General features: G+C 33.0%; 3 protein-coding genes across 8 annotated transcripts; 2 read left to right on the top strand and 1 right to left on the bottom strand.

Moving 5' to 3' along the window:
- Positions 1-1,886: 1,886 nt before the first annotated feature.
- On the top strand, positions 1,887-12,767 carry LOC130807050 (glutamate receptor 3.4-like). Of its 5 annotated transcripts, XM_057672333.1 has the most exons (7): positions 1,887-3,159; positions 3,250-3,369; positions 7,171-8,487; positions 8,705-8,982; positions 9,479-9,510; positions 10,882-11,291; positions 11,813-12,767. In XM_057672333.1, the coding sequence occupies exons 1-7, from the start codon at positions 2,986-2,988 to the stop codon at positions 12,278-12,280; spliced, it is 2,799 nt and encodes a 932-aa protein (XP_057528316.1). In that variant the 5' UTR covers positions 1,887-2,985; the 3' UTR covers positions 12,281-12,767. The 5 variants fall into 5 exon arrangements, with proteins under 5 accessions (XP_057528316.1, XP_057528314.1, XP_057528318.1 ...); XM_057672331.1 differs by having other exon boundaries at positions 1,888-3,369; XM_057672335.1 differs by lacking the exon at positions 1,887-3,159 and having other exon boundaries at positions 3,229-3,369; positions 7,163-8,487.
- Positions 12,768-12,791: 24 nt separating this feature from the next.
- Positions 12,792-16,996, bottom strand: LOC130807052 (vascular-related unknown protein 1). Of its 2 annotated transcripts, none has more exons than XM_057672337.1 (3): positions 16,453-16,971; positions 13,769-13,837; positions 12,792-13,195 (listed from the first exon to the last, which is right to left on the bottom strand). In XM_057672337.1, exons 1-3 carry the CDS (start codon positions 16,942-16,944, stop codon positions 13,049-13,051), a joined length of 708 nt encoding a protein of 235 aa, XP_057528320.1. In that variant the 5' UTR covers positions 16,945-16,971; the 3' UTR covers positions 12,792-13,048. The 2 variants fall into 2 exon arrangements, with proteins under 2 accessions (XP_057528320.1, XP_057528321.1); XM_057672338.1 differs by having other exon boundaries at positions 12,811-13,189; positions 16,453-16,996.
- A 3,621-nt stretch (positions 16,997-20,617) lies between these two features.
- On the top strand, positions 20,618-22,028 carry LOC130807051 (uncharacterized). Its single transcript, XM_057672336.1, has one exon. The coding sequence runs from the start codon at positions 20,707-20,709 to the stop codon at positions 21,649-21,651; it is 945 nt and encodes a 314-aa protein (XP_057528319.1). The 5' UTR covers positions 20,618-20,706; the 3' UTR covers positions 21,652-22,028.

The following is a 22,028-nucleotide window of genomic DNA, read 5'->3' as shown; positions in this document are numbered from 1 at the left end:
GTCTCGTCCCAGTTGGAGAGTTGGAGAGAATAGCTGCTCGTTTTGGTTCGATTTTCATCTGACCATTTGCAATTCGCCTATGCTGTAACTAAAAAAATTATTTGATTTTTATTTTTATTTTTATTTTTTATCAATAGGTATTTATTTGAGTTTTCTTGTAAATTTGTGGTTAGGAGTTGGGACATAGTAGGTGTTATTAGGGGTAATAAAGAGTAAGAATTAGTCTTTGAAAAAATGGAGGAAAGACTAGAGTTCATGTACTTGCATGTCATTCACTTCAATTGTAAAGGTGCAACTAAATGATTGTAAATTAAAGTAATTATTATTGAAAATATTTGATTGCTATTATTAGACATAGCGAGAAGTTCCAGGTATAGATTGGATAACCTAATTAATTTAAATTATTAGTATATCTACTTCTAGTTTTGAGATTATTTCATCGAAATACGGTCTCTTACAAGAATAATTTTTTAATGTATTTAAATTTATAGATGTTCTTTGTGGTTGGTCGTTCGCTTGCTTTTGGTTAAAATGTTAGAAAAGTGTTTGATAAATAGCTTTATGAATAATTTAAAAATTGACTTTTACTCAAAATAAAAAAGCTAGTTTAATTAGATTTTTTATTGACTTTCATCGCCTTATTAACCTTCTTTTTCTCCAAAAATAACCAATAGTTAATATCTTATTTTAATAATTTTGTTGGATAGTTTGCTTATCCATTTAGATTAAAAAGCAACAAACATAGTACATGTTTTCAGCCCCTCAAAAAACCAACTAAAAGGCCATTTGTCCAAACACATCCTTTCTCTTATCTTTTTTGTTTTCTTTTGTTCTACTAATTTACTGTTTTGCAAATTCAAAGCAAAGGTAAAAATAAATAATTTTTAGTTTGGGTATCCAAAAATTATAAAAATTTAATAATTAAAACATATATATTAAGACAAATTTATCAAGATTCCGTGCATGCAAATATTTTGGAAAATTTCACATGGTAGCATCAAACTTTCATAAAACGCCCGTGGTAGTATCTTTGTAAGATTCTTCTACATAGTAGCAACCAGTTCATGCTTTATTTAACTGCCGTAGCATTTTCCGTTAAATTCTTGTCAATTTTCGTTTAATTCACCATTTTGACGTTTCAACCTTTTTAAGTTTTGGTTATTGTCATTATAATTTGCTCTAAACATTTTAGAGCGTTGATAAATTAAACAGTGAATTAAACGTCAAAATGGTGAATTAAACAATTGAAAGCATAAAAATAATTTAGGGCAAATTTTAAAGACAATAAACAACACTTAATTAAGGTAGAATCGTCAACATGGTGAATTAAATGGAAATTGACAAAAATTTAACGGAAAATGCTACGGCAATTAGATAAGGCATAAATTGGATGGTACAATGTGAAAATTTTTTTAAAAAAGTACTATTATTGACGTTTCATGAAAGTTCGATATTACCATGTGGAATTTCCCATATATTTTTCATTATAATCTTCTATTTTGTACTCTTGCGTTGCCAACAGAAATTATCTATCTTTGTAATAAAATAAAGGATAAATTACGTGAATAATACAACCATTTGTTAATTTTTCTACAATAAAACCAAATATTGATTAATCATGAATAATACCAATTAAATAGGGGTTTTTTCCTAAAATAATACCAACTTTAGTTCATTAACTAATATACCAATTTTTTTGTCTTAGAGATTTTTTAGAAAAATATCTCTTTAAATTGATATTATTTATAATTAATCAATAATTAGTTAACAAAATATTATATTATTCACGGAAATATTGCCTTTTGGTTTTACGCTCTTCTCACTAGTATCCGAAGGTTTTGCTGCTGCAGAAGAAAAGTAGTTTTCTGATTGTTGAGGCAAGTTCATACCAATTCTCTTTTTGTTTCGTGAGGGCTTTAATTGATGCAAGGCTTGTTGGAATTGAGTTGTTTGAATTTATTTCTAGTAAATGGTTGTTGTTTTAATTGTTACGAACTGACATTCTTTCAATGAGCGATTCTTTGTTTTTGTTGAATACTGTTACAATGAGTGATTCTTTGTTACTAAGGGAAAACTGCGTAAATTTGTGATTCTACTTGTTGCGAGAGTTGTTCATATCAAAACACTCTGGAAGATGATTGTAAATTATAATTCTGGGGTGGAATGAGTCTAATTAATCATTAATTTAGGGTTAATTCTATTAAATGTAGTTAAGTGAGCCAAGGAATCTCATTTGGTTTACTACGATTAAGGGATTTTATGAAATACTTGAAATGAATAAACCTGGTTATTTGGATTCTGGACTTGAAGTGACTTGTAATAGTTAATATAGTGTGATTTGAATGACCTCATTGGGTTGATGATTGTGGTTGATTGAGATAATGAATATGTATGATTTTGTTAAGGATAAGTTTATAGATGTTGTTTACCTTTTAGTTTGATTGGTGTAGATGGTACTTATTACTAAGATAGTTAAGAATAGTATCCTATAGTGAGGAGCACTGGTAGAATAGAAGTATAGTTTACAGGAATTATAGGATGGAAAAATTTTAGTATTTTGACGAGTGTTTATTGGAGCTAAAAAGATTTATATAATGCTAAAACCAATCATAAGCATTTCACTATTTTATGCATGATAGCATTTGAATTATTGAATCAGAATGTATACTTTCATATATTGCTTCTTATTTGTGCAACACGACATAGTCTGATATGCTTTTCAGGATGGAAGGCAGAAAATCAATAGCCAATGTTGATGATGAAATGAGGGAAATGTTGGCAGAGTTTATTGTGGGAGTCATATAGTTTGAAGAGTTAGTAGAACTTGGGAGCAAGTTTCTCGTGAGGTTTCAGCAGGTGCTTGAGCTTCTCAGACGCTCTTCTATATACGAATCATCAGATCTGGTCAAGAGCATCATTAAAGCAAATGAAACCAAGAGGATTAATGCATATGTGAAAGCTGGTTGCTCCAATGCGTATGATAACATGCTGAGTGTTGATCAGCTGAACACAAGTTTGTTTGAACTTCAAGATTGTGTAACCAAAGCCAAAGCCAAAGCCATAATAAACGAACTTGAAAATCTTATGGAGAAGGCAGGAAATGCATTACGTGTGAACTCAAATGAGCAATTCGAGATGGTGTACCAGGGTTCAGAAAAAGTAATTGCTTCTGAAAGACCCGATGCTGTGAGTTGTGCTTCCTTTATGACAGTTATCTACAACATGGTAAAGCAAGATTATGTGATGCAGGAGAAGATTGTTTCTTCATTGAATTTTAAATCTTCGAGTGGTGAATTGGAGAGCTTTTGCCTGATGTGGTCATTAAGGCCGTTTATAAATGATGATGTTATACATCAAGCTTTGAGACAGGTTAGATAAATTTACTTGCTTTGGATGTTATTTTCTACTTATGAGATCTTACGAATTCAACACCTAATTATATAACCTGCTTCCTGAAGTTGAAAATTCATTGTTAGTTGAACGAAACCTTTAATTACATTATGTCTCTTGTTTCTACCAAAGGTTGCAATTTGGTCATTATTTGTTTTTGGTTTACAATCGTTCAACGTTATAGTAACATAGACCAATTCTTTTACAAATTACAACAAATCACGTTACAATATAAGAATTTTAGTCGAATTTAGGAGTTGGAGTTTCTTTAGGACTAATAAGAACCCTTTAACCTGCATCTTCCACCAAGGAGGTACGAGACATTCTTTGTTATTTAGTCATATGATTTATTAATCGGGGCATACTCTGTGGAATTATAAATTAAAATGTACTTCAAGCTATGTTACTTGGACTCGGGTATTAATATCGGATATTGGTACGTGTTCAAGTGTCGTATACGTCTAAACATTCGATTTTACACTTAAAATAAAGTTTTTATGTGCCATACCAATGTCCGAGCATCAAGGATTGAATACGGGTATGTGAAGTAAAATGAAGAGTTCGAGAAGCATAGATCTCAACTGTTTAACCCCATGAAAGTCATTCACAACGAGAAGCATAGCTTGCAAAGTTTTCCAGTCCCCATAACGTTTGGAGGGCTTTAATGTAATGTGAGTGCTTAGTCTCAGTACTTAGCTTCGTTCCTAACGGCCTAACTGTTCATAGCCCATAGACCGTGTTGGATAATAACTAATAAGGGACTAATTCAAGCGTATTTTTAACATGCGAACAATGTGAATTGAACCTCTCCTTGAAGTGCTTGTTATCCATTTTAAGTTTTAGGGAAACCAAAGATGATAGCTGATATTGGGATCTCTGTTGTAATGTTTCGAATCTAAAACACTTAGGATAATTGGATCGATAAGATTGCTGGTAGCTGTGATCGGTAATATGATATTACTAATATGATGCTCTGCTTTGTTAGCCACCTCTCACGACTTAAGGAATTCGGTGATGGTTCACATTGTTGCAGCCATTGTCATCATCCTCATGATGATCTGGACTCTGGTGGTTAAGAATTGTATGGTCAGTTCATAGATCAACTTCAGGGACAGCTTCATCACTTCTTTTGATTAGATGGGTTTTTTCCAATGGTAGTTAATACGTTGATATTGCCAAATTACCAAAATGATTGATATTTGATCGAACTCTTGCCATGCAATACATAATTCACTTGAAAATTATTAGTTAATATGGTAATCTTTTGTAAATTAATATCGTGGCAGCTAGATTAACTCAAAGATATTTGTTTCCTGTCGATTATGATAACTAAATTCTTTTGATTACTCCAAGTATTTATATACTTTTTTTTGATTTCGAGTTATATATAATCCTCTACAAGCATGAGAGAGGAGGAAATTTGATCTTACTGATGGTGAGAATTGATCTCCGATCACAAGGGGAGGACCGTGAAAATCTTCAATTACTAGACCGACCTATGATTGTCCTAAGTATAAGTTTATGTCAATTGAGAATTTGCCCCTATGTTTGGATATTTGGAGACAAAATGTTGCTGTACTAAGAATGCCATTTGGATTACATAGAATACAAAATTCACCCTATATTTAGGCGATTAGTGTCCAATGATCTGCCCCTTTGTTGATATTGATATCAATTGCAAAATGATTGGGTGTATGTGGCTATTATTATTTTATTCAAAAACGCGGATAACTAATATAAAATTCGATTATTGCAAGTGTACAACAAAAAAGCCGTTGAAGTTTTCATCAATTATTTATTTTCGATAACCTGAGTTCTCTAGTTTTAGAAGAAAAACGAATAAGTTGATATGGTAAATTGGTAATTTAAAACCGTTAAGTTTTCTGCATTTTTTAAAAGAAAACTGATGTTGAGAATCTCATCAGTTTTAAGGTATGACGCGAATAAAATACAAACTAAAATAATGATATATGTGCGAGTTTATTGGGGCATTAGTTTGGAAAAAGTTTGTTAACAAAGTTTGCAGTTCACATGCCTCATTGGTGTTCGCCCCATCCATCACATTTAGTGATTTATCCTATCAGCTTCGTTTCAACACAAATAGTAAGAAACAAATGAGGATGTTGAAATTGTATGGATGTTATTAAAAGACCAAGAAAATGTGCATATGAGAATTTTAAAAAGTGATGACTGGTGAGGGAATGTTGCAAAGTTAAGGGCACGGACAGAAATAATATGTTTTGCAATTCATACGGACATATGGAGTATTTTGCTTATGGCCACACACTCGCACAACAGCCTGTTGCTGTTTCTTGATTTCATTTCTGTTCATACCTTTGTTTTACCATTTCCACACACTTTTTATAATTCTTGTATGCATAATGCCTAGCTTTTTTTATACTGACTACTACCTCGAATAAGACAATCATATAAAATCTCCCATTATTTTATTCAATGCAGATTTCCTGGGTACTTAGCTAAAGAATCATGACAGTTTTCTGGGCATTTTTATATTCCAAGATGACGTAGTTTAGAGTGAACTCAGATATTTTTTTATATTTCAACCAACTTGTATGGAAAAATCAATTATTTTTTAAACATATTTTTAGTGATTTTGATTCCCGAACTTTTTGGGATTCTTAGTAATAAGTAGTGGCTTTCAAGTTTCAATTGTCTGCCCTGTTGAGCTGTTCTTTACATTGATAGTTGAAAATTTTGTACATATATGTTTGGATTGATTATTCTTCTGTTGTTTTGATCATGGGTTTGTTCTTTGGACATGGATTTTGGTGGGGAGGTTTAATGTTTATTTTGTTAATGGTGGAAATGGGACCCACTTGGGGGCAAAGAAATTCTTCTGGTTTTGATGTATCTTCCATGGCTAGACCAAAATCTGTGAATATTGGAGCTTTTTTTACATTCAATTCGGTTATTGGAAGAGCATTGAAGTCAGCAATAATAGCTGCAATTGATGATATCAATTCCAATTCAAGTATATTACATGGAACAACAATAAACCTCATTTTTTATGACACCAAATGCAGTGGTTTTGTGGGCACTATGGGAGGTAATTCTTGCGACTTTAGGACTTTGCTCGTCTTTTCTTTCTTTATAAATTTCACAAATTGTTGTGAGAGACGTCTCTCCGAGAGACGCATTAGATATATGGGTTAAATAGCACAATTAATACAAATTAAAGTGAAAGTAAGAATGCGTGCTTCTTGTTATGAGGTTGTCTCTTTGAGAGACGGTCTCTCACAAGAGTAGCTGCATAATTTTGTTGAGTTGAGGATTTAATCATCAACAATCAATCTTTAGGAGTATTTCTAAGCTCAATTTAGTACTCGCTTATAAATGGTGGTATCGGGAATGAATTTTAGCATTAGTTTTCATGTAATGTGTATGTCATTGGATGAATAATAAATTAGAGTTAGATAAGCGTGATCATAAAACATGTCAAGTAGTTTTCCTCCTTAAGTCACCTTGAATTTTCATCAACATTCTCACCCTATAATACCGACAAACGAAAGGGCCGCCAATGTTTACCTCCATTTTGAAGCATTTTTGAAGAAATGTAGCAATTTGACTCGGACGGAGTATATACATAGTGATCTTCATAGGAGTTGTTTTGGGGCTTGAATTAGAGCTTTGGAATAAGTTCAACAGACTCAAATCTATGTGCTTTTTATTAATTTTGCTAGAAACTTGAAATTTTTAATCTTCCTCCATGAAAGATTCCAAAAACATTGACACGACCTGATTTTCTATGTAGCCTTGCAGCTAATGGAGAAGGACGTGGCTATTGCAATTGGTCCTCAATCTTCTGGCATTGCTCATGTTATCTCAAATGTTGTGAATGAGCTTCATATTCCCTTACTATCTTTCGCAACAGATCCTGCTCTCTCTGCGTTGGAGTTCCCATATTTTATCCGTATGACACAGAGTGACTATTTTCAGATGTATGCTATTGCTGACTTGATTGAGCATTATGGGTGGAGAGATATAATTGCTATATTTGTGGATGATGAATATGGCAGAAATGGAATATCTGCACTAGGAGATGCTCTTGCTAAAAAGCGTGCCAAGATTTTGTACAAGGCTGCCTTAGCTTCAGGTGCTTCAAAAAATGATATAAATGATTTGTTAGTTGAAGTGGATATGATGGAATCTCGAGTTTTTGTAGTCCATGTGAACCCTGATTCTGGTCTGAACGTATTTTCTGTTGCAAAGTCTATTGGGATGATGAGTAAGGGCTATGTTTGGATTGCTACAGATTGGCTTCCTTCTGTTCTTGACAGCAAAGGACCAAAAGACTCTTCTACGATAGATTTACTTCAAGGTGTGTTGGCTCTTCGCCATCATACTGCAGATTCTGAAAACAAACATGCTTTTATGTCTAGATGGAAGGTCTTGAAAAATGTGGGAAACTCTAGCCTTAATTCTTATGCTTTCTATGCTTATGATTCCATTTGGTTAGCCGCTTATGCTCTTGATTCATTTTTCAACCAGTCTGGTAACTTAACTTTCTTTAGTAACCCCATGATTAACGGCAGTGCACACAGATCATCTCTTCGTGTTTCCCAAGCAGGCCAACAATTGCTCCAGATACTGCTCGGAACAAAGTACATGGGTTTATCTGGGGAAATACGATTCGATTCAGAAAAGAACTTAGTCCATCCTGCATTTGACATATTGAATATTGTTGGAACCGGGTCTAAAAATATCGGATATTGGTCCAACTACTCTGGCCTTTCGGTTGTATCCCCAGAAACTTTGTACCTGAAGCCTTCTAACACTTCTTCTAGTAGCCAACAGCTAGGCGCTGTTATCTGGCCTGGTAACGTCAGCGAAGTTCCTCGTGGATGGGTGTTTCCAAATAATGGCAAGCCTATGCAGATTGTAGTACCAAATCGCGTCAGTTACAAAGAATTTGTTGCTGCAGACAAGAAACCCCCTGGAGTTCAAGGATTCTGTATTGATGTCTTTGAAGCTGCTCTTAAATTGCTTCCGTATCCTGTTCCACACAAATATGTGTTATATGGTGATGGCATAAGAAATCCAGAGTTCAACCGTCTTGTCTATGATGTTGCTGATAACGTAAGTATTGTTGATTTAGCCTCAGTTTTATTTCCGCATTTATCATTAACTTAGTCTTAGTCTTAGTCTTCAACCCAGTATTCTTGCGCAAAGTTAGGGTCCGGGGGAAGGGTAGAGGACAGACCATACTCATACCCCTGGGCTAAGAGGAATGCGCACGGTGAAGTAAACCCTTAAACATTTTTCATTAACTTAGTTTTTTCTAATTTCTAAACAGAGATTTGATGCAGCTGTTGGAGACATAACTATAGTCACAAACAGAACTAGGATAGTGGATTTCACACAGCCATTTATGGAATCAGGATTAGTTGTAGTTGTCCCAATAAGAAAGGTAAAATCAAGTGCATGGGCATTCCTCAAACCTTTTACTATACAGATGTGGTGTGTTACTGGAGCCTTCTTCTTACTTGTGGGAATTGTTATTTGGATTTTGGAGCATCGAGTCAACACTGAATTTCGTGGTCCACCTACTCAACAACTTATCACAATATGCTGGTTAGTAATCACTTTTCTTCTAGAAGCTTCTAAGTCTGATAGCATTTTTGTTCTGTCATACTGGGTTGGTAGTTGCTCACTTGCTTCTTATTCTTTGTTGAAATTACTTGATAGATTATGTTGTTTAAGTTCTCACTTTCGGATTATAATGGACAATATAAAAATGGCTCCTTAATCATATGCACTTCTTATTTAGTGAAGCTGCCGATGATGTTTGTTAATAAAGGTCAATTGGAAACAACATTGTTTTGTTATTATTAACAAAGGTAAGGTGGTGTACATTTGACCATCTCAAACCCCCAAGCGGGGAGCTATTTGATGGCGTTGACTTGAGGTATTGAAATATTATTGTATGTAATAATCTAAGTGATAAAAGATAAAATTTCATTTGTTCTGTGTTGTACATGAGGCTCTTTAAAATTATAATTTGTAGCTAGATGTGGTTTATGCTTCCCATTCATCAATTATAATAATATATTTCTCTTCAATTTTTCAGGTTCAGCTTTTCAACTATGTTTTTCTCACACAGTAAGAATTCTCTTTCATTTCATTTTATTTTTAACTAAATTTTGGTTCTACTTATCAAAAGTGTGATCATATATTGTGATTATAAAATTGCGTAACCCCAATGTCGTGGCTCCTAGTTAGAGTGGGGTTTTAGGGACGGATGTACGCAACCTTATCCGTATTATACACTTGTTAGTAATAACAAAGAGATTATTTTTGTTTGACCCTTGATAGCAAACATCATCAACAACTTTAAATAAATAACAAGTGCACATGATTTAATGAGTCATTTTACTATAACCCAGTATAATCTAAAACCAAAGAAGTATAAATCTTGACCGCATCGAAATAAGGGATGCACTTTTTGATGCAAAACTAAGGCTGAATAGGGCCTTGGTTATGCAATGATGAATGTTGTGCGGAAGTTTGATTTGTTATTTTTCACAGAAACTACAGATGATAATGCAAAGAACACTAAACAATCACAAACAGAACCAAAAAATGTCTTCTTGATTTTCTGATGATGGTTGATCTGTGATCCTTCCCTATTACTCACGCTAATCTAACACATTACAAAGCCTTCCAGACTTTGCTTCCAAGGTTTCCTTAAAGCATCAAGGTTGCTCCACAACTCTCAATACTCCAAGGATCAAAGGTTACTCTGTAGCCTTTGATGAAGTTGCCACCAACTTCAGAGAAAACAGAAAAACACTTTCTGAATTACCTCTTGTTTTCTATTGAATGATTAAATCTGAAACATTCTTATTACACAAGTGAGGCTCTCCTTATATAGAGCTCTCAACTAACATAACGGCTATAATGTCACAAGCCTAATTAAAAAGACACGTGCTATTACAAGGCGCTTAAAACAGAAAACAGAAAGCAAAAAAAACACTAACAAATTCTGATCTGGAAAACTGTCGACCAGCCCTCCTTCAGCACAGCTTCTAGGATTCCACGTGGACTTTTAGCATGGTCCTAGGCCCTTGATGGCTAGGTCCATGTGCCAAGATTCCATTTCCACTGTAGCCCAGGTCCTGGATGCACAGGTTTGGTCTCCACGTGTCGTGCAAGGTGGCCTGGTCGCTAGTTTTTGCTGCTGTGCTGTTCTGACACCATGACCTGTTCTGTGTGGTCTGAATGGTCTGTATGCAGCCTTGTGTGGGCTCCTTTGGTATCTTTATTTGAAACATCCACATTTGTTTCACTTTTCCACCCAAGTATTCCATTTTAATTCACTTGGCAAACCAAACAAAAGAAAAAATAAAAAAATTTATAAAAAAAAAAGTTTTCTTCCAAATCTAACACCGCCGAAATCACTACTCAAGTAGTCATTTGGAGTATCCATATTTTGTGATTACTTATTAATTGTTCATTTGCTGCAATCTACAGGAGAGAACACCTTGAGCACATTAGGAAGATTTGTGCTACTTGTATGGCTCTTTGTGGTGTTGATTATCAACTCGAGTTATACAGCTAGTTTGACTTCTATTCTCACAGTGCAGCAGCTATCATCAAGAATTGAAGGAATTAATAGCTTAATCGCTAGTAATGATCCAATTGGTATTCAAGACGGCTCATTTGCTCATGATTATCTTGTCAGAGAACTCAATATAGCTGCGTCTAGGATCAAAACTCTAAAGAGCCAAGAATCATATGCCGATGCTCTTGAGCGTGGCCCTAACAATGGAGGTGTAGCTGCCATTGTCGATGAGCTTCCTTATGTTCAAGTCCTCTTGTCTTCGAGTAACTGCAATTTTCAAGTAGTAGGACAAGAGTTTACAAAAAGTGGCTGGGGATTTGTAAGTCGCTAACTTGCTTAACTCTTGGCCCTTTGATTATTGCATATGCTAGTTTTTCAACCATCAGATTGAGTTTTTTTATTTTGATAGTTTCTGAACATGGTAATGGAACCGATGTGACAAAAAGATCACGGGTTTGAATCTCATCTACCCGTTTTGTTAAGTAAAATATTTAACGTCAAGAAGATAAAGGAGGGCATCCACACCTCAATTCAAAATGACTCTCGTAAGAAGGGGCTTGATATAACCAACCATCAACCGAACCTTTTGCTTTAGATTGTTCGTTGACACTATTATACTATCCAAAATGGCAATTGACACTGAATATTCCTATCTTGAATGTACTTAAGTGTCTTATGATGGTTAAACTATGAAAGAATTGATACTAAAATCTTAATGACAGTAAATTCTTGAACTTAATGCATTTTCAAAGATTGGTTTTGCATATTTTATTCCAAGAATGTATTTTGTAGCTTATGCATCTTGTTTTTTGCTGTTCCTTATTGCCATTTATTTCTCAGGCATTTCAACGGGATTCTCCGCTCGCAGTTGACTTGTCCACAGCTATACTCCAACTCTCGGAAAATGGTGAACTACAAAGAATCCATGATAAGTGGTTAGAAAACAGAGGTTGTCCAAGTCAATCCGGTCTAGCTGAAACCAGTCGACTCTCTCTAAAAACTTTCTGGGGCCTATTTTTGATTTGTGGCAGTGCCTGCTTCTTGGCACTTGTTATGTTTTTTAGCCGAGTGTGTTATCAGTTCAGCAGATATGCTCCTGAAGTTGTAAGAGAAGATGAGAGCGAGGCCATAGAACAGGTTAGGTCGAGACGTCTCAGCTCAACAAGCTTCAAGAATTACTTAGATTTTGTCGATAGAAAAGAAGCCGAGATTAAGGAGTCCTTTAAGCGAAAGAACAGTATCGAGAGCAATCGATCACAAGCTAGTCGAAGTCATAGTTTGGAGAAGGAGTCTTCTTCCTCTGCCTAGTTTATGAGTTGCAATGTTCAGGTTTTTTTCAACACAATACAATTGCAGAATTGCGACAGTTGCAGAATGATATTTGTATATATGTTTATTGCGGTCTTTCTTCTGATCCTTTCCCTTATTCGAGGCATATCAAACTCAAGGAAGGACTCCATTACTACAATGGCCTCCTTCGACGCATGAACATGACATTATGATGCTTTGACAATTGTTCGACTCACCATAATGCCCATTCAATTGAGCTTGTGTGCTCGAGTCGAAGTGTAAAGTTTAATGGACTAAGTTTGTGGGTTGTGTGGGCCAAGTGTATAGTGTATAGTGGATGCTTAGTGCTACTAAGTACTACTTATAAAAAAAAAACTTTCTCTAATACACAATATACAACTTAATCTTTTCTTTAATTTTTATATATCCCTGAAACTTATATTTATCTTTTTATTAATCATATTTCAAATTTAAAGAAAAATAAAATTTTTTTATAATTTAACTGAATAACATAGGCATACATGTGTCAAACCGACATTTTTGATATGCACAAAATTCAAATGTATGGGAACAATTCATGTACATCATCTTCAAAGTTATCTAGTAGAAATCATTGCTTCTAAGCCTTTAAATCGTGTTGAATTTGCCTCTTAACACATGAATATATGTACAAGCATCAAGGACCAAAGGCAATTTGTCTTTTGGTACAATAATTTGGGTTATACTTACTTATTGTAATTAGATGTACATGTAATCTAATGTAACAAGGAAATACATATAAAATTATTAATTGAGATAGTTGAGGACCATGGATATTGGGACTAAGCACATCCCCTTTTGCTTCAACTCAGTGTATTCCACTTCATTGCCAAAACTACCCTTCAGCTCATCCTCTCCATTCATATCACTTATTTTACTTTTATTACCCTGCATCTTTTATTATTATCAATGTCAATGATATAAAATATACATATTTTTTTTATTATTATTATTGTAAATTATGTCTCAAAATCATAATTTGGTTTTGACAATAAATAAAAGCGAGACAGAATTTAAATTTAACATTTTTCTTAGAAAATAGCTTTCCATTTTAAAATTTTTTAACAAAAAAAAATTGACAATTAACTTTCTTTTATTTGGTTTACTAAAACTGTCCCAACGAAAATGAAGATGTTGAACTATTAACATATAGTACTAGAAGTACGAGGATTTTATTTATTTAATTTTTTTCTTTTGTTTTTTTATATATAACACACTCTCTTTATCCTTAAGAGATTATTACACTCTTCATTTTATTCTGCCCTTTTTAACTTTGCAACTTTTCCTTTTAAGGTAGGTCCTTACAATTTTTTTAATTTTCTCACTTTTAATCCAACCACACAATCTGATGGTCCTTACCGACTTTTTAATACTTGTGTCAATTGTTATTATTGGAATATCTTAGGGATAAATAGAATACTAAAAGAAAAACAAGAACGACATAACTATAAGGGGTAGGAGTTTTACCATAGGGCTTCCATTTGCCTTTTCCACCTTTCTTGAATTTAAATCCATCTTCTTGAAATATGTAGCAATCTGTGGTAACAAAAGTTTAAACCAAGAACAACAAGATAGTAGAGGTTTACATTTTTCAATGATATTTTATTTTGAATATCCGTCTTTTGGTGATTAATAGACGGGTATGAACATGAAAAAGATAATCATTATGATTTATGGATAGTATGTAAATGGTGGTAAAGACTCACATATCACCCTATATGCACCCGTCTCGACACTCCGCCTTATACACATTTTTATTAGAATATAAACTTCGACGATATTCTAATTATAATTACATGTCACCTATTGACGCTAATTGGCATCAATCTATCAAGCGAGTATGGTCATAGTGGGTATACATAGTCGGTAATAAGTATGAAATGGTTTTAGGTGTTGGCGATTAAAATTTTGTAGGTCATGAATGATGGGTAGATAGCAAAAACGAAAATCTTAGTCGAGTTTAGTTATGGAAAAGAAGATCTTCACTACGACTCCACCCAATCGTCATCCCTATATTTATTTACACCTACGTAAAACATATTTGACATAATCAATTGGAGGAAAATTTGTGCACCAACTTTCCCATGAAGGAGTCGGTATGTTGACTAACCGACCCCAAGGAGAGATTGGTTTATGCCGCAAGCATCATACGAGGAAGTTGGTTTACGAACACGATCCTCCTTATCGATCAACATTTCCATGATGTGAAAAATTTAGACTAGTTTCTAATAAATATTTTGAAGAATGTTACGTGTATATATAGAGGTGTTCATTCGGGTGATCGGGTCTGTTTCGGACGGGTGTCATTCAATTCGATTGTATTTCGAATCGGTTATATTTCGAAAGCGTGTTGCGACGGGTCACACTCTGGTGGGGCGGTTAGTCACGATTCGGTTGAAGATCGGTTATTCGAGCTATCACTTTTTTAAAAATAACTAATAAGATGATTAAATATGAGTCGATCATACTTCTATGTAAAAAATTAGTTCAGGTTTACAGTAGTTCGATCTAAACTTCGTTCGGGTTAAGTCGGTTTTAGCCGGATCGAGTTTGATCTCGATCATGATTCGGATCGGATATGACTCGAGTCGATCATTATTAAGTTAGGGTAATCTCGGTTAACGATTACGTGTCGGTTAGAAAAATCGGTTACAGTTCGGGTTCAGTTTCCCAATTTTGGTTGTCAACCGGTTCGGGTATAGCTTCGGGTCGGGTAATGTCGGTTCGATAAACCTAAAAAAGAACACATTTTCGGATCCATTTACTTTTGATTTTGAATCGGATTTCGGATCGAGTCACTTTTGAACAGCGCCATGTATATATTAGATACATTGAAAAGATATTAATCATCATCATGCTTTGAATAATCTTCATAATTATTTCTTAATTATAATCTTCTTAAATTCCAAATTCGACAAAGAATTTATCGATAAGTTTCTCAAATTCAAAGAAAAAAAAAACACCATCATTTTTTTCTCCTTCAAAACAAACACTATCATTTTTTTGTGTTTTATACTCCATATTATTTTAATCAAATGTTTGTAATACTGGATTGTCGACTATAATTATGACTATTATTATAATTAAATGTTCCATTTAATTTTTCACACTTGAGGATACAATATTTCAATCCTAAATATTTCTAATTGTGTTTAATTAAAAATTACAAAAAGTTAATATTAATAAAATTTATATTAAGACGAATCAAACAAGATCTCACTTAATTATTTTTAACTGTAGATTTAACATAAAATACAAATTAAAGTAATTAATGAATAGTGTCAAAAAACAAATAGAATATTTGATTACAATAACAGAAAGGATTATAATTAATTTAGATAGTATTTTATCATATATAAAATAAAGGATACTGTCAATATATCATTACATTATTATATTATAATAATAAAACAAATTTATGACTCAATGGGTAATTTGAAAATTCGGCCATTTTAGGAATACATTTAGCACTTTTGATGAAGAATCTTCCTCTCAATTCTTTTTTAAAAATTTATTTCAATTAAAATTTCAATTTCCAAATGAAAATTTTGTTCTGCAATGACAGAAACCAAATGTATCGTATACTACTTTTTCCTTTTAAAATTGCTACTGATGATCACAAGGGACAAGGGACGGAGAAATACATAAATAAAATAATATTAGTTTTTTTAGACAAGGATGCTTAGATAATATGATATCTAAACCCAATAATAACAAACAAAAAAAACATATAATAAAACTTTCAAAAATCTAATTATAGTTCATGTCTTTGTTAATTGCACTCTTCATCTTATATAATTTTTTTTATATAGTTTTAGAAAATTTCTACCGGCAAAAGGAAAAGAGAAATTGATCTCGTGTAATTTTCTCACTCTCCATTTTTTCATTCTCCGTTAGACCATTGACACTCCGATAGTCCGATATGATATGGGTAGGAAGGACTCATGTCAAATATGAATTATCGAGTCTGAACACATAAAAAAAAATGTCCGACAACTCAAAACTCTAAAAAACTACTTGTTAATTCATGTTAGTTCTATTTTTAGACCCTAAATCTTCCTTAAATTGTATTTTTATCAAACCAAACAAATTAATATCAATAAAAACAAATTAAAAAAACATCAATAAAAAATAAAGAAATAACAACATACCTTAGGGCTATTAACAGGGGAAGAAGCAGTATCTTCCAAAGAATCATCATAAGAAATCTGTTGTGTTTTCTTATTCTTGAAGTTTAATTTCTTAGGCATGTTTGGTAAATCTGTTGGAGCCAAATGATGAACTGTAGTTTTCCTTTTCCATTCAGGGGCTGAGCCAGCATCAGACACCATTGAAGCACTCTGCATAAAGCTCGAACATCCCGAACTCGAATTAAAACAGCTGAATTCCTCTACCAACTCATCATCTTTGTCGTACGCAATGAGATCGTCGTCGAGATACTGTGTCCAACCACTTTCCTCAGAGAGATTATCTGTTTTGGTGGATGAAATTAGTTTGTTTGGATAGGAAGAAACAGAATTTTCCATGAACAATGAGAATGAAAATGAGACTATGATCAAATGTGGAATGAGCAGCGTGCAGTCAGCAGAATAGCAGGTCGTTAGTATATGACAAAAGGAAGACTTTGTTGCCGGCCTAGGCATAGTCTTTTGAGATTCGTAGAATATTAGTGATGGAATAACTACAAATAGAGAAGTTCAAAACAGACCTGATAACTTTGTAACTGAATTTAATTTGGCCCGACTTAAAAAATGAATTTACAATTATGTAAAAACCAAGATCAACACAAGACCCGATTTTAAAACGAACAAAAAACTTAATTCGAAATCGACCCGATGACCCAAATGAACACCTTTATTTCTTTTTATTTCAAGATAATTAGAATATATCCCCATGTAATATTTCATGTTAAAATTAGATAGGTTAAAAAGGGGGTTTTAACAAGATTGATAGTATTACTTGTATCAACTAAGCGCATTGTCTTTTTAAGAAAGTCAAATTTTCTATGAACTTGTAGTGTCATAGGTTGAATGGAATTAAGTTGTGACAACTGAGAGGGGGAATTGATCTTCTCGTATGTTGTGAAAATTAAACCCTATTACAATGATGGAAGAAAAAGTCTTGAGCCATTAGCACCATAATTCACTAACTTTTATTTAAACGAGAATTTAGGGGTTGAATGCACTCAACTTTATCGTTATTTTCAATTGACTATTACAGTGATGAATTTTAAACAATTTTTAAAGGATGATCAATCTAATATAAAATCCGTGACCCGATATATATTTAAAACATTAAAATTATTTCAGGGTATCGCCTCAATGAGCATAACTAAGGTTCACCAGTGGGGTCAAGGAACCAATTCAACTACTATTTATTATCTTAAGTTGATGATTGTAGTTCCATAATATCATAATATGTTATGAATCAACTATTACACACCTTTCTCAACGCTAGGGATGGTCATGTGTACAGGACCTTGTTGGATCCGCCCCGGACCTGCTCCTTTTTTAAGGGTCTGGGTCATATTTTTTGAGACCCATCAGATCCGGGTCGGATCTGGATCCAGAAAATATTTGACGGGTCCGGGTCTGGGTCTCAAGCTGCAGGCCCGGACCCGGACCCAGACCCGACCTCGAGACCCAGACCCTAGACCCGCCCCTCAGACCCGAACTCGGACCCTATACAATTAAATATTTTTTTTACTTTTTAGTAATTATTTTGTATTTGAATTTCATGGACTCGAACAAGTGTTTGTACTACGATAAGTTGCTTACAAAAATACCAAAAGACTCGAAAAAGGTTCAATTTTGACAATCAAAGAGACTTTGTTTAAGACCCATTAAGGACCCATCAAGGACCCTAGACCCGTCAGATCCGGCGGCTCTGGGTCTGGGTCTGGGTCTGAAAATTTTGGACCCTTAGGGTCCGAATCCGGGTCTGGATCTATAAAAAATAAAAGGGTCCGGGTCCGGATCTGGCCAGACCCGCTCCAGACCCGCCGCATGACCATCCCTACTCAACGCTAATATATTCCATTTAAATTGAGGTGTGAATGGAATTACTTGTAATCTTCTATCACAATCACATTTAATATTAAACCAACTAAACCAAAAACTCATGCCGATGCTATTATAATACGACCTAAAACCCAACTTTTATTATATAATCCGAATTAAAAAAAATAAACGTTAAACTCAATTGACAATAACTGCATTAAATTAAAGGAATTCAAAGAAAAATGACCTCCAATCATGAATAAAAGTAGTTAAGGTCAAAGAAGAAAGAATTTTGCACTTAAAATTTTTTTTGAATTACAGTATAAGCTAAGGAAAAAGAGAAATAAATGAGAATCGAACTTAAAATCTTTTCTAAAAAGTGTTAAATTCTCTTGAACTGAGACAAGACTGATTCTCAATTGTTAGAGAAACTAGTATACCAGAAATAGTTGATATTCCTTGTATAAATGGTGAGTAAGTTTAACGGTAAAGCTTCCATGTGCGGTTGACTCTTCAATTTTGTAGTTGAGATGTTTCTTTCACTGAAATTTCAAACTTTTACCTTTTCAACCCAAGGAATCTAATCTAATACAAATATATAAAAGTTGGAAAATTGATATAAATAATGTATGTTTCATCCTTTTTATTATTCTTTTCATGTAAAATATTGTGACTTCCTTATTTTCTAACATAATTAATTATCAACATTATTAAGTTTATTTTCTAACTCCATAGTTGCATTTTGGATTCATTATTAAATCTTTAGTTAGTGGCATGATAGCTATTTATTCCAAAATTTATCCCATAATCCTAAATAGTTACATTTAGGAAATTATAAAGTTAATAAAATATGTAAAATTTGAAGCCAATTTACCAGAAAGCTAATTTAAAAACTACTCACTCTGTTCTTTATTAATGATGTTTATTAATTATTTTGGGTCGTTATATTTGTTGTTCTTCAAATAATTTTTTTATTTATATCACAAATTTTAGACATAATTTTTTCAACAAAGTAAATTTTATAAAATGACAGGAAAAAGCCAGAGCTTAACATCTTAGAGTCAAAAGACTTGGGCGCCATCATAAATTTTGGACATAATTAACATTTTTTATACTAACGTTAATATTTTATCTATTTTTATGGTCTCTACATATCTTTCACTAACTTTATTTTTATATTTTTATATTGTTTATAGTTCTTTTATGTTTCTCATTAATTTATTTAAATATTTTTTAATAATTGTGGTATTTCTATTTTTTCTACTAACTTCATTTATATGTTTTTTAATGCTTATAGTTCCGTTCCTACTCTTTTCCATTAACTTTATCTTTCAATAAAATAATATTATCATCTAAAAGATTTATTTTTTCTTAATTTTCGTAAACTTTTTTCTTGTGGGAACATGGAGTAATTTAAAAGTTTAAAGCTATAAATTACTCCACACTAAGCTAAAACTAAAAGTGAAAAGCTAATTATTTAATTTAATTAAAAATGAATAGTTTAATTATTATAAGTTTATGTTATTACTAGATTACTCCATAATATACTTTTAATAAATTATAAAAAGTATATGAATTATTTAAAACTTTGGAAAAAAATTGGATTTATTAATCCTTTATTCTTTTCTAATAAATGAGAATTATATAGACAAATTAACATTAATATGGTAAATGCAAGAGAAAAATCACAAGATTTTAGGGTGTATTCTCAACCGAAGTTTTTTTTTTCCTTGTGGTAAAAGTTGATACAAATCTAAAAATAGTATCACATTACCAAAACACATCTCAAATTGTGCTTAATTTTAGGAAGATCAATTAGAGCCTATTATATTTTTATTGCTAACTTAATATATCTTTTTCTTTTTCATCTCTATTACCCTTCCCTATCCCTTTTTCTTTTTCTCTTCATGATCTCATTTTCTTTATGAACTTCACCATTTAGATTCATCAACCACAACAAAAATAAAAGAAATTTGAAACTTTATGTTAATCCCTTATTTTTTACAGGAATATCATTGATTAAACAATTTTTTAAATGTTTTATCTTATTCTTTTTTTTGAATGCACTTAAAGGTCATACATCTTGAGCAATAAGATTTTCACATATATATATCTTCATGAGTTTTGAATTATGAAACATGGCAAGAAATAGTTTGACCTGAATCAAAACAAATCAACGTGTGAAATCATCCATCATCAACAGCTCATTCAAAGTCGTAAGATATACCTCTTAAGGAAAGATTTCACCTCCTCATTTGAAGTCATCTACCATGTAAATCATTCAAGCGGTCTCTCATTTTCCTGCAATAATGTCAGTCCCAACAATATAGAATTAGTTGTATGAATCAAAACCAATCAACGTGAGAAATCATCGCTAACAATTCATATTCTTCCGAAAAAATTTAAATGGCATTGAATAATAGAGTTGGGTCAGTAAGAGGAGCACAAGAGAAAATAAAAGAGGAGCCTCCTGTAGCTCTTAGAAATCCCCCATGCACGGTAACAAGTGTGTTTCTTGCAAACATAGCGGGGTATTGGAGAAATGTAAGTGTTTTATGGTGCAAGAATGTAATGAACACATCTTTTAACATCATGGTTGAAGGATGTGAAGGCAATTTGGAAAGGCATCAAACAACATGCAAAGTAGAGCTAAAACCATGGCATTTTTGGAGTAAAAAAGGGTATAAATCCTTCACAATAGAAGATATTCACCACCAAATCGACGTGTATTGGGATCTTCGTTCAGCCAAATACAGTAATAACAGTCCAGAACCATGTTCAGACTACTATATAGCACTTGTATCAGACGAAGAAGTCGTTTTATTATTAGGTGATTATAACAAAAAAGCATATAAACGCACCAAGAAACGACCAGCTCTTGTAGAAGCAATTCCAACTCTAAAGAAGGAGGTTGTGTATTCAACGAAGAGTTTCGCTACAAGGGCTCGATTCAGACAAGGCAAAGATCAAGAATATGACATTGTTGTCGAGACTACTGTAACAGGACTTAAGGATCCTGAAATGTGGATCAGTATCGATGGAATTGTACTGATCCATGTGAAGAATTTACAGTGGAAATTTCGAGGGAATGAAATGGTGGTTGTTAACAGGATACCTATACAAGTCTTATGGGATGTTCATGGTTGGCTTTTCTCTAGTGCAGGAAATGGGTATGGATTGTTCATATTCAAACCAGAAGCTCCAGAAGTAGATACGGATAAGGAAGGAAGCAATCATAGGATGCTAAATAGTAATAGTAGTAGTGCTGGTAGCCTGTTTTACTCTAGTATAAGCACTCAATCCAAAATGGCTGATTTTTGCCTTTTACTACAGGCATGGAAAGTTGACTAAAATTGAAACAAAATGGTTATTAAAAACTTAATTAGTACTTGTATTTTAGATGATTTAAAAAAAAAAATTGGAGCAAAAAATTGAATCTATATTATATGTAAATGATAGAAAGATCTATATAATAAAGGAGGTTTGGTTTAGCTTGCTTTATTATACTCCCTGGCCTCTGTCTCTTTTAATATGCTAACAAACTTAATCTAAAAAGCTCCCACTTCAATTTGCATAATATAGAAAATTAAAAGAAATGGAAGAGCATGGTCATTCTATTATTATCGTCTTATGTAATGCATTTTTTAATGACCTAACGTAATTTTTTAAAGAAGTTTTCTATCTTTTTAATTGTAAAGCTCACAATTTACCAATTACTTAATGAATTC

Source organism: Amaranthus tricolor, chromosome 2, assembly GCF_026212465.1.
Source record: "Amaranthus tricolor cultivar Red isolate AtriRed21 chromosome 2, ASM2621246v1, whole genome shotgun sequence".
Classification (NCBI taxonomy): Eukaryota; Viridiplantae; Streptophyta; class Magnoliopsida; order Caryophyllales; family Amaranthaceae; genus Amaranthus; species Amaranthus tricolor.
This window is presented reverse-complemented; position numbering and strand designations above follow the sequence as displayed.

Bases quoted from the DNA above. Each gene is read 5' to 3' on its own strand.
- LOC130807052 (XM_057672337.1), bottom strand. From the start codon at position 16,944: ATGCCTAGGCCGGCAACAAAGTCTTCCTTTTGTCATATACTAACGACC. The intron at 13,838-16,452 runs GTATGTTGTTAT...TTGTTACCACAG, and splicing joins CCCCTGTTAATAGCCCTAAG to ATTGCTACATATTTCAAGAA. The intron at 13,196-13,768 runs GTAAAACTCCTA...TAATAATAAAAG, and splicing joins AGGCAAATGGAAGCCCTATG to ATGCAGGGTAATAAAAGTAA.
- LOC130807050 (XM_057672331.1), top strand. From the start codon at position 2,986: ATGCTGAGTGTTGATCAGCTGAACACAAGTTTGTTTGAACTTCAAGAT. The intron at 8,983-9,478 runs GTTAGTAATCAC...TCAATTTTTCAG, and splicing joins CAACTTATCACAATATGCTG to GTTCAGCTTTTCAACTATGT. The intron at 11,292-11,812 runs GTAAGTCGCTAA...TTTATTTCTCAG, and splicing joins CAAAAAGTGGCTGGGGATTT to GCATTTCAACGGGATTCTCC.
- LOC130807051 (XM_057672336.1), top strand. From the start codon at position 20,707: ATGGCATTGAATAATAGAGTTGGGTCAGTAAGAGGAGCACAAGAGAAA.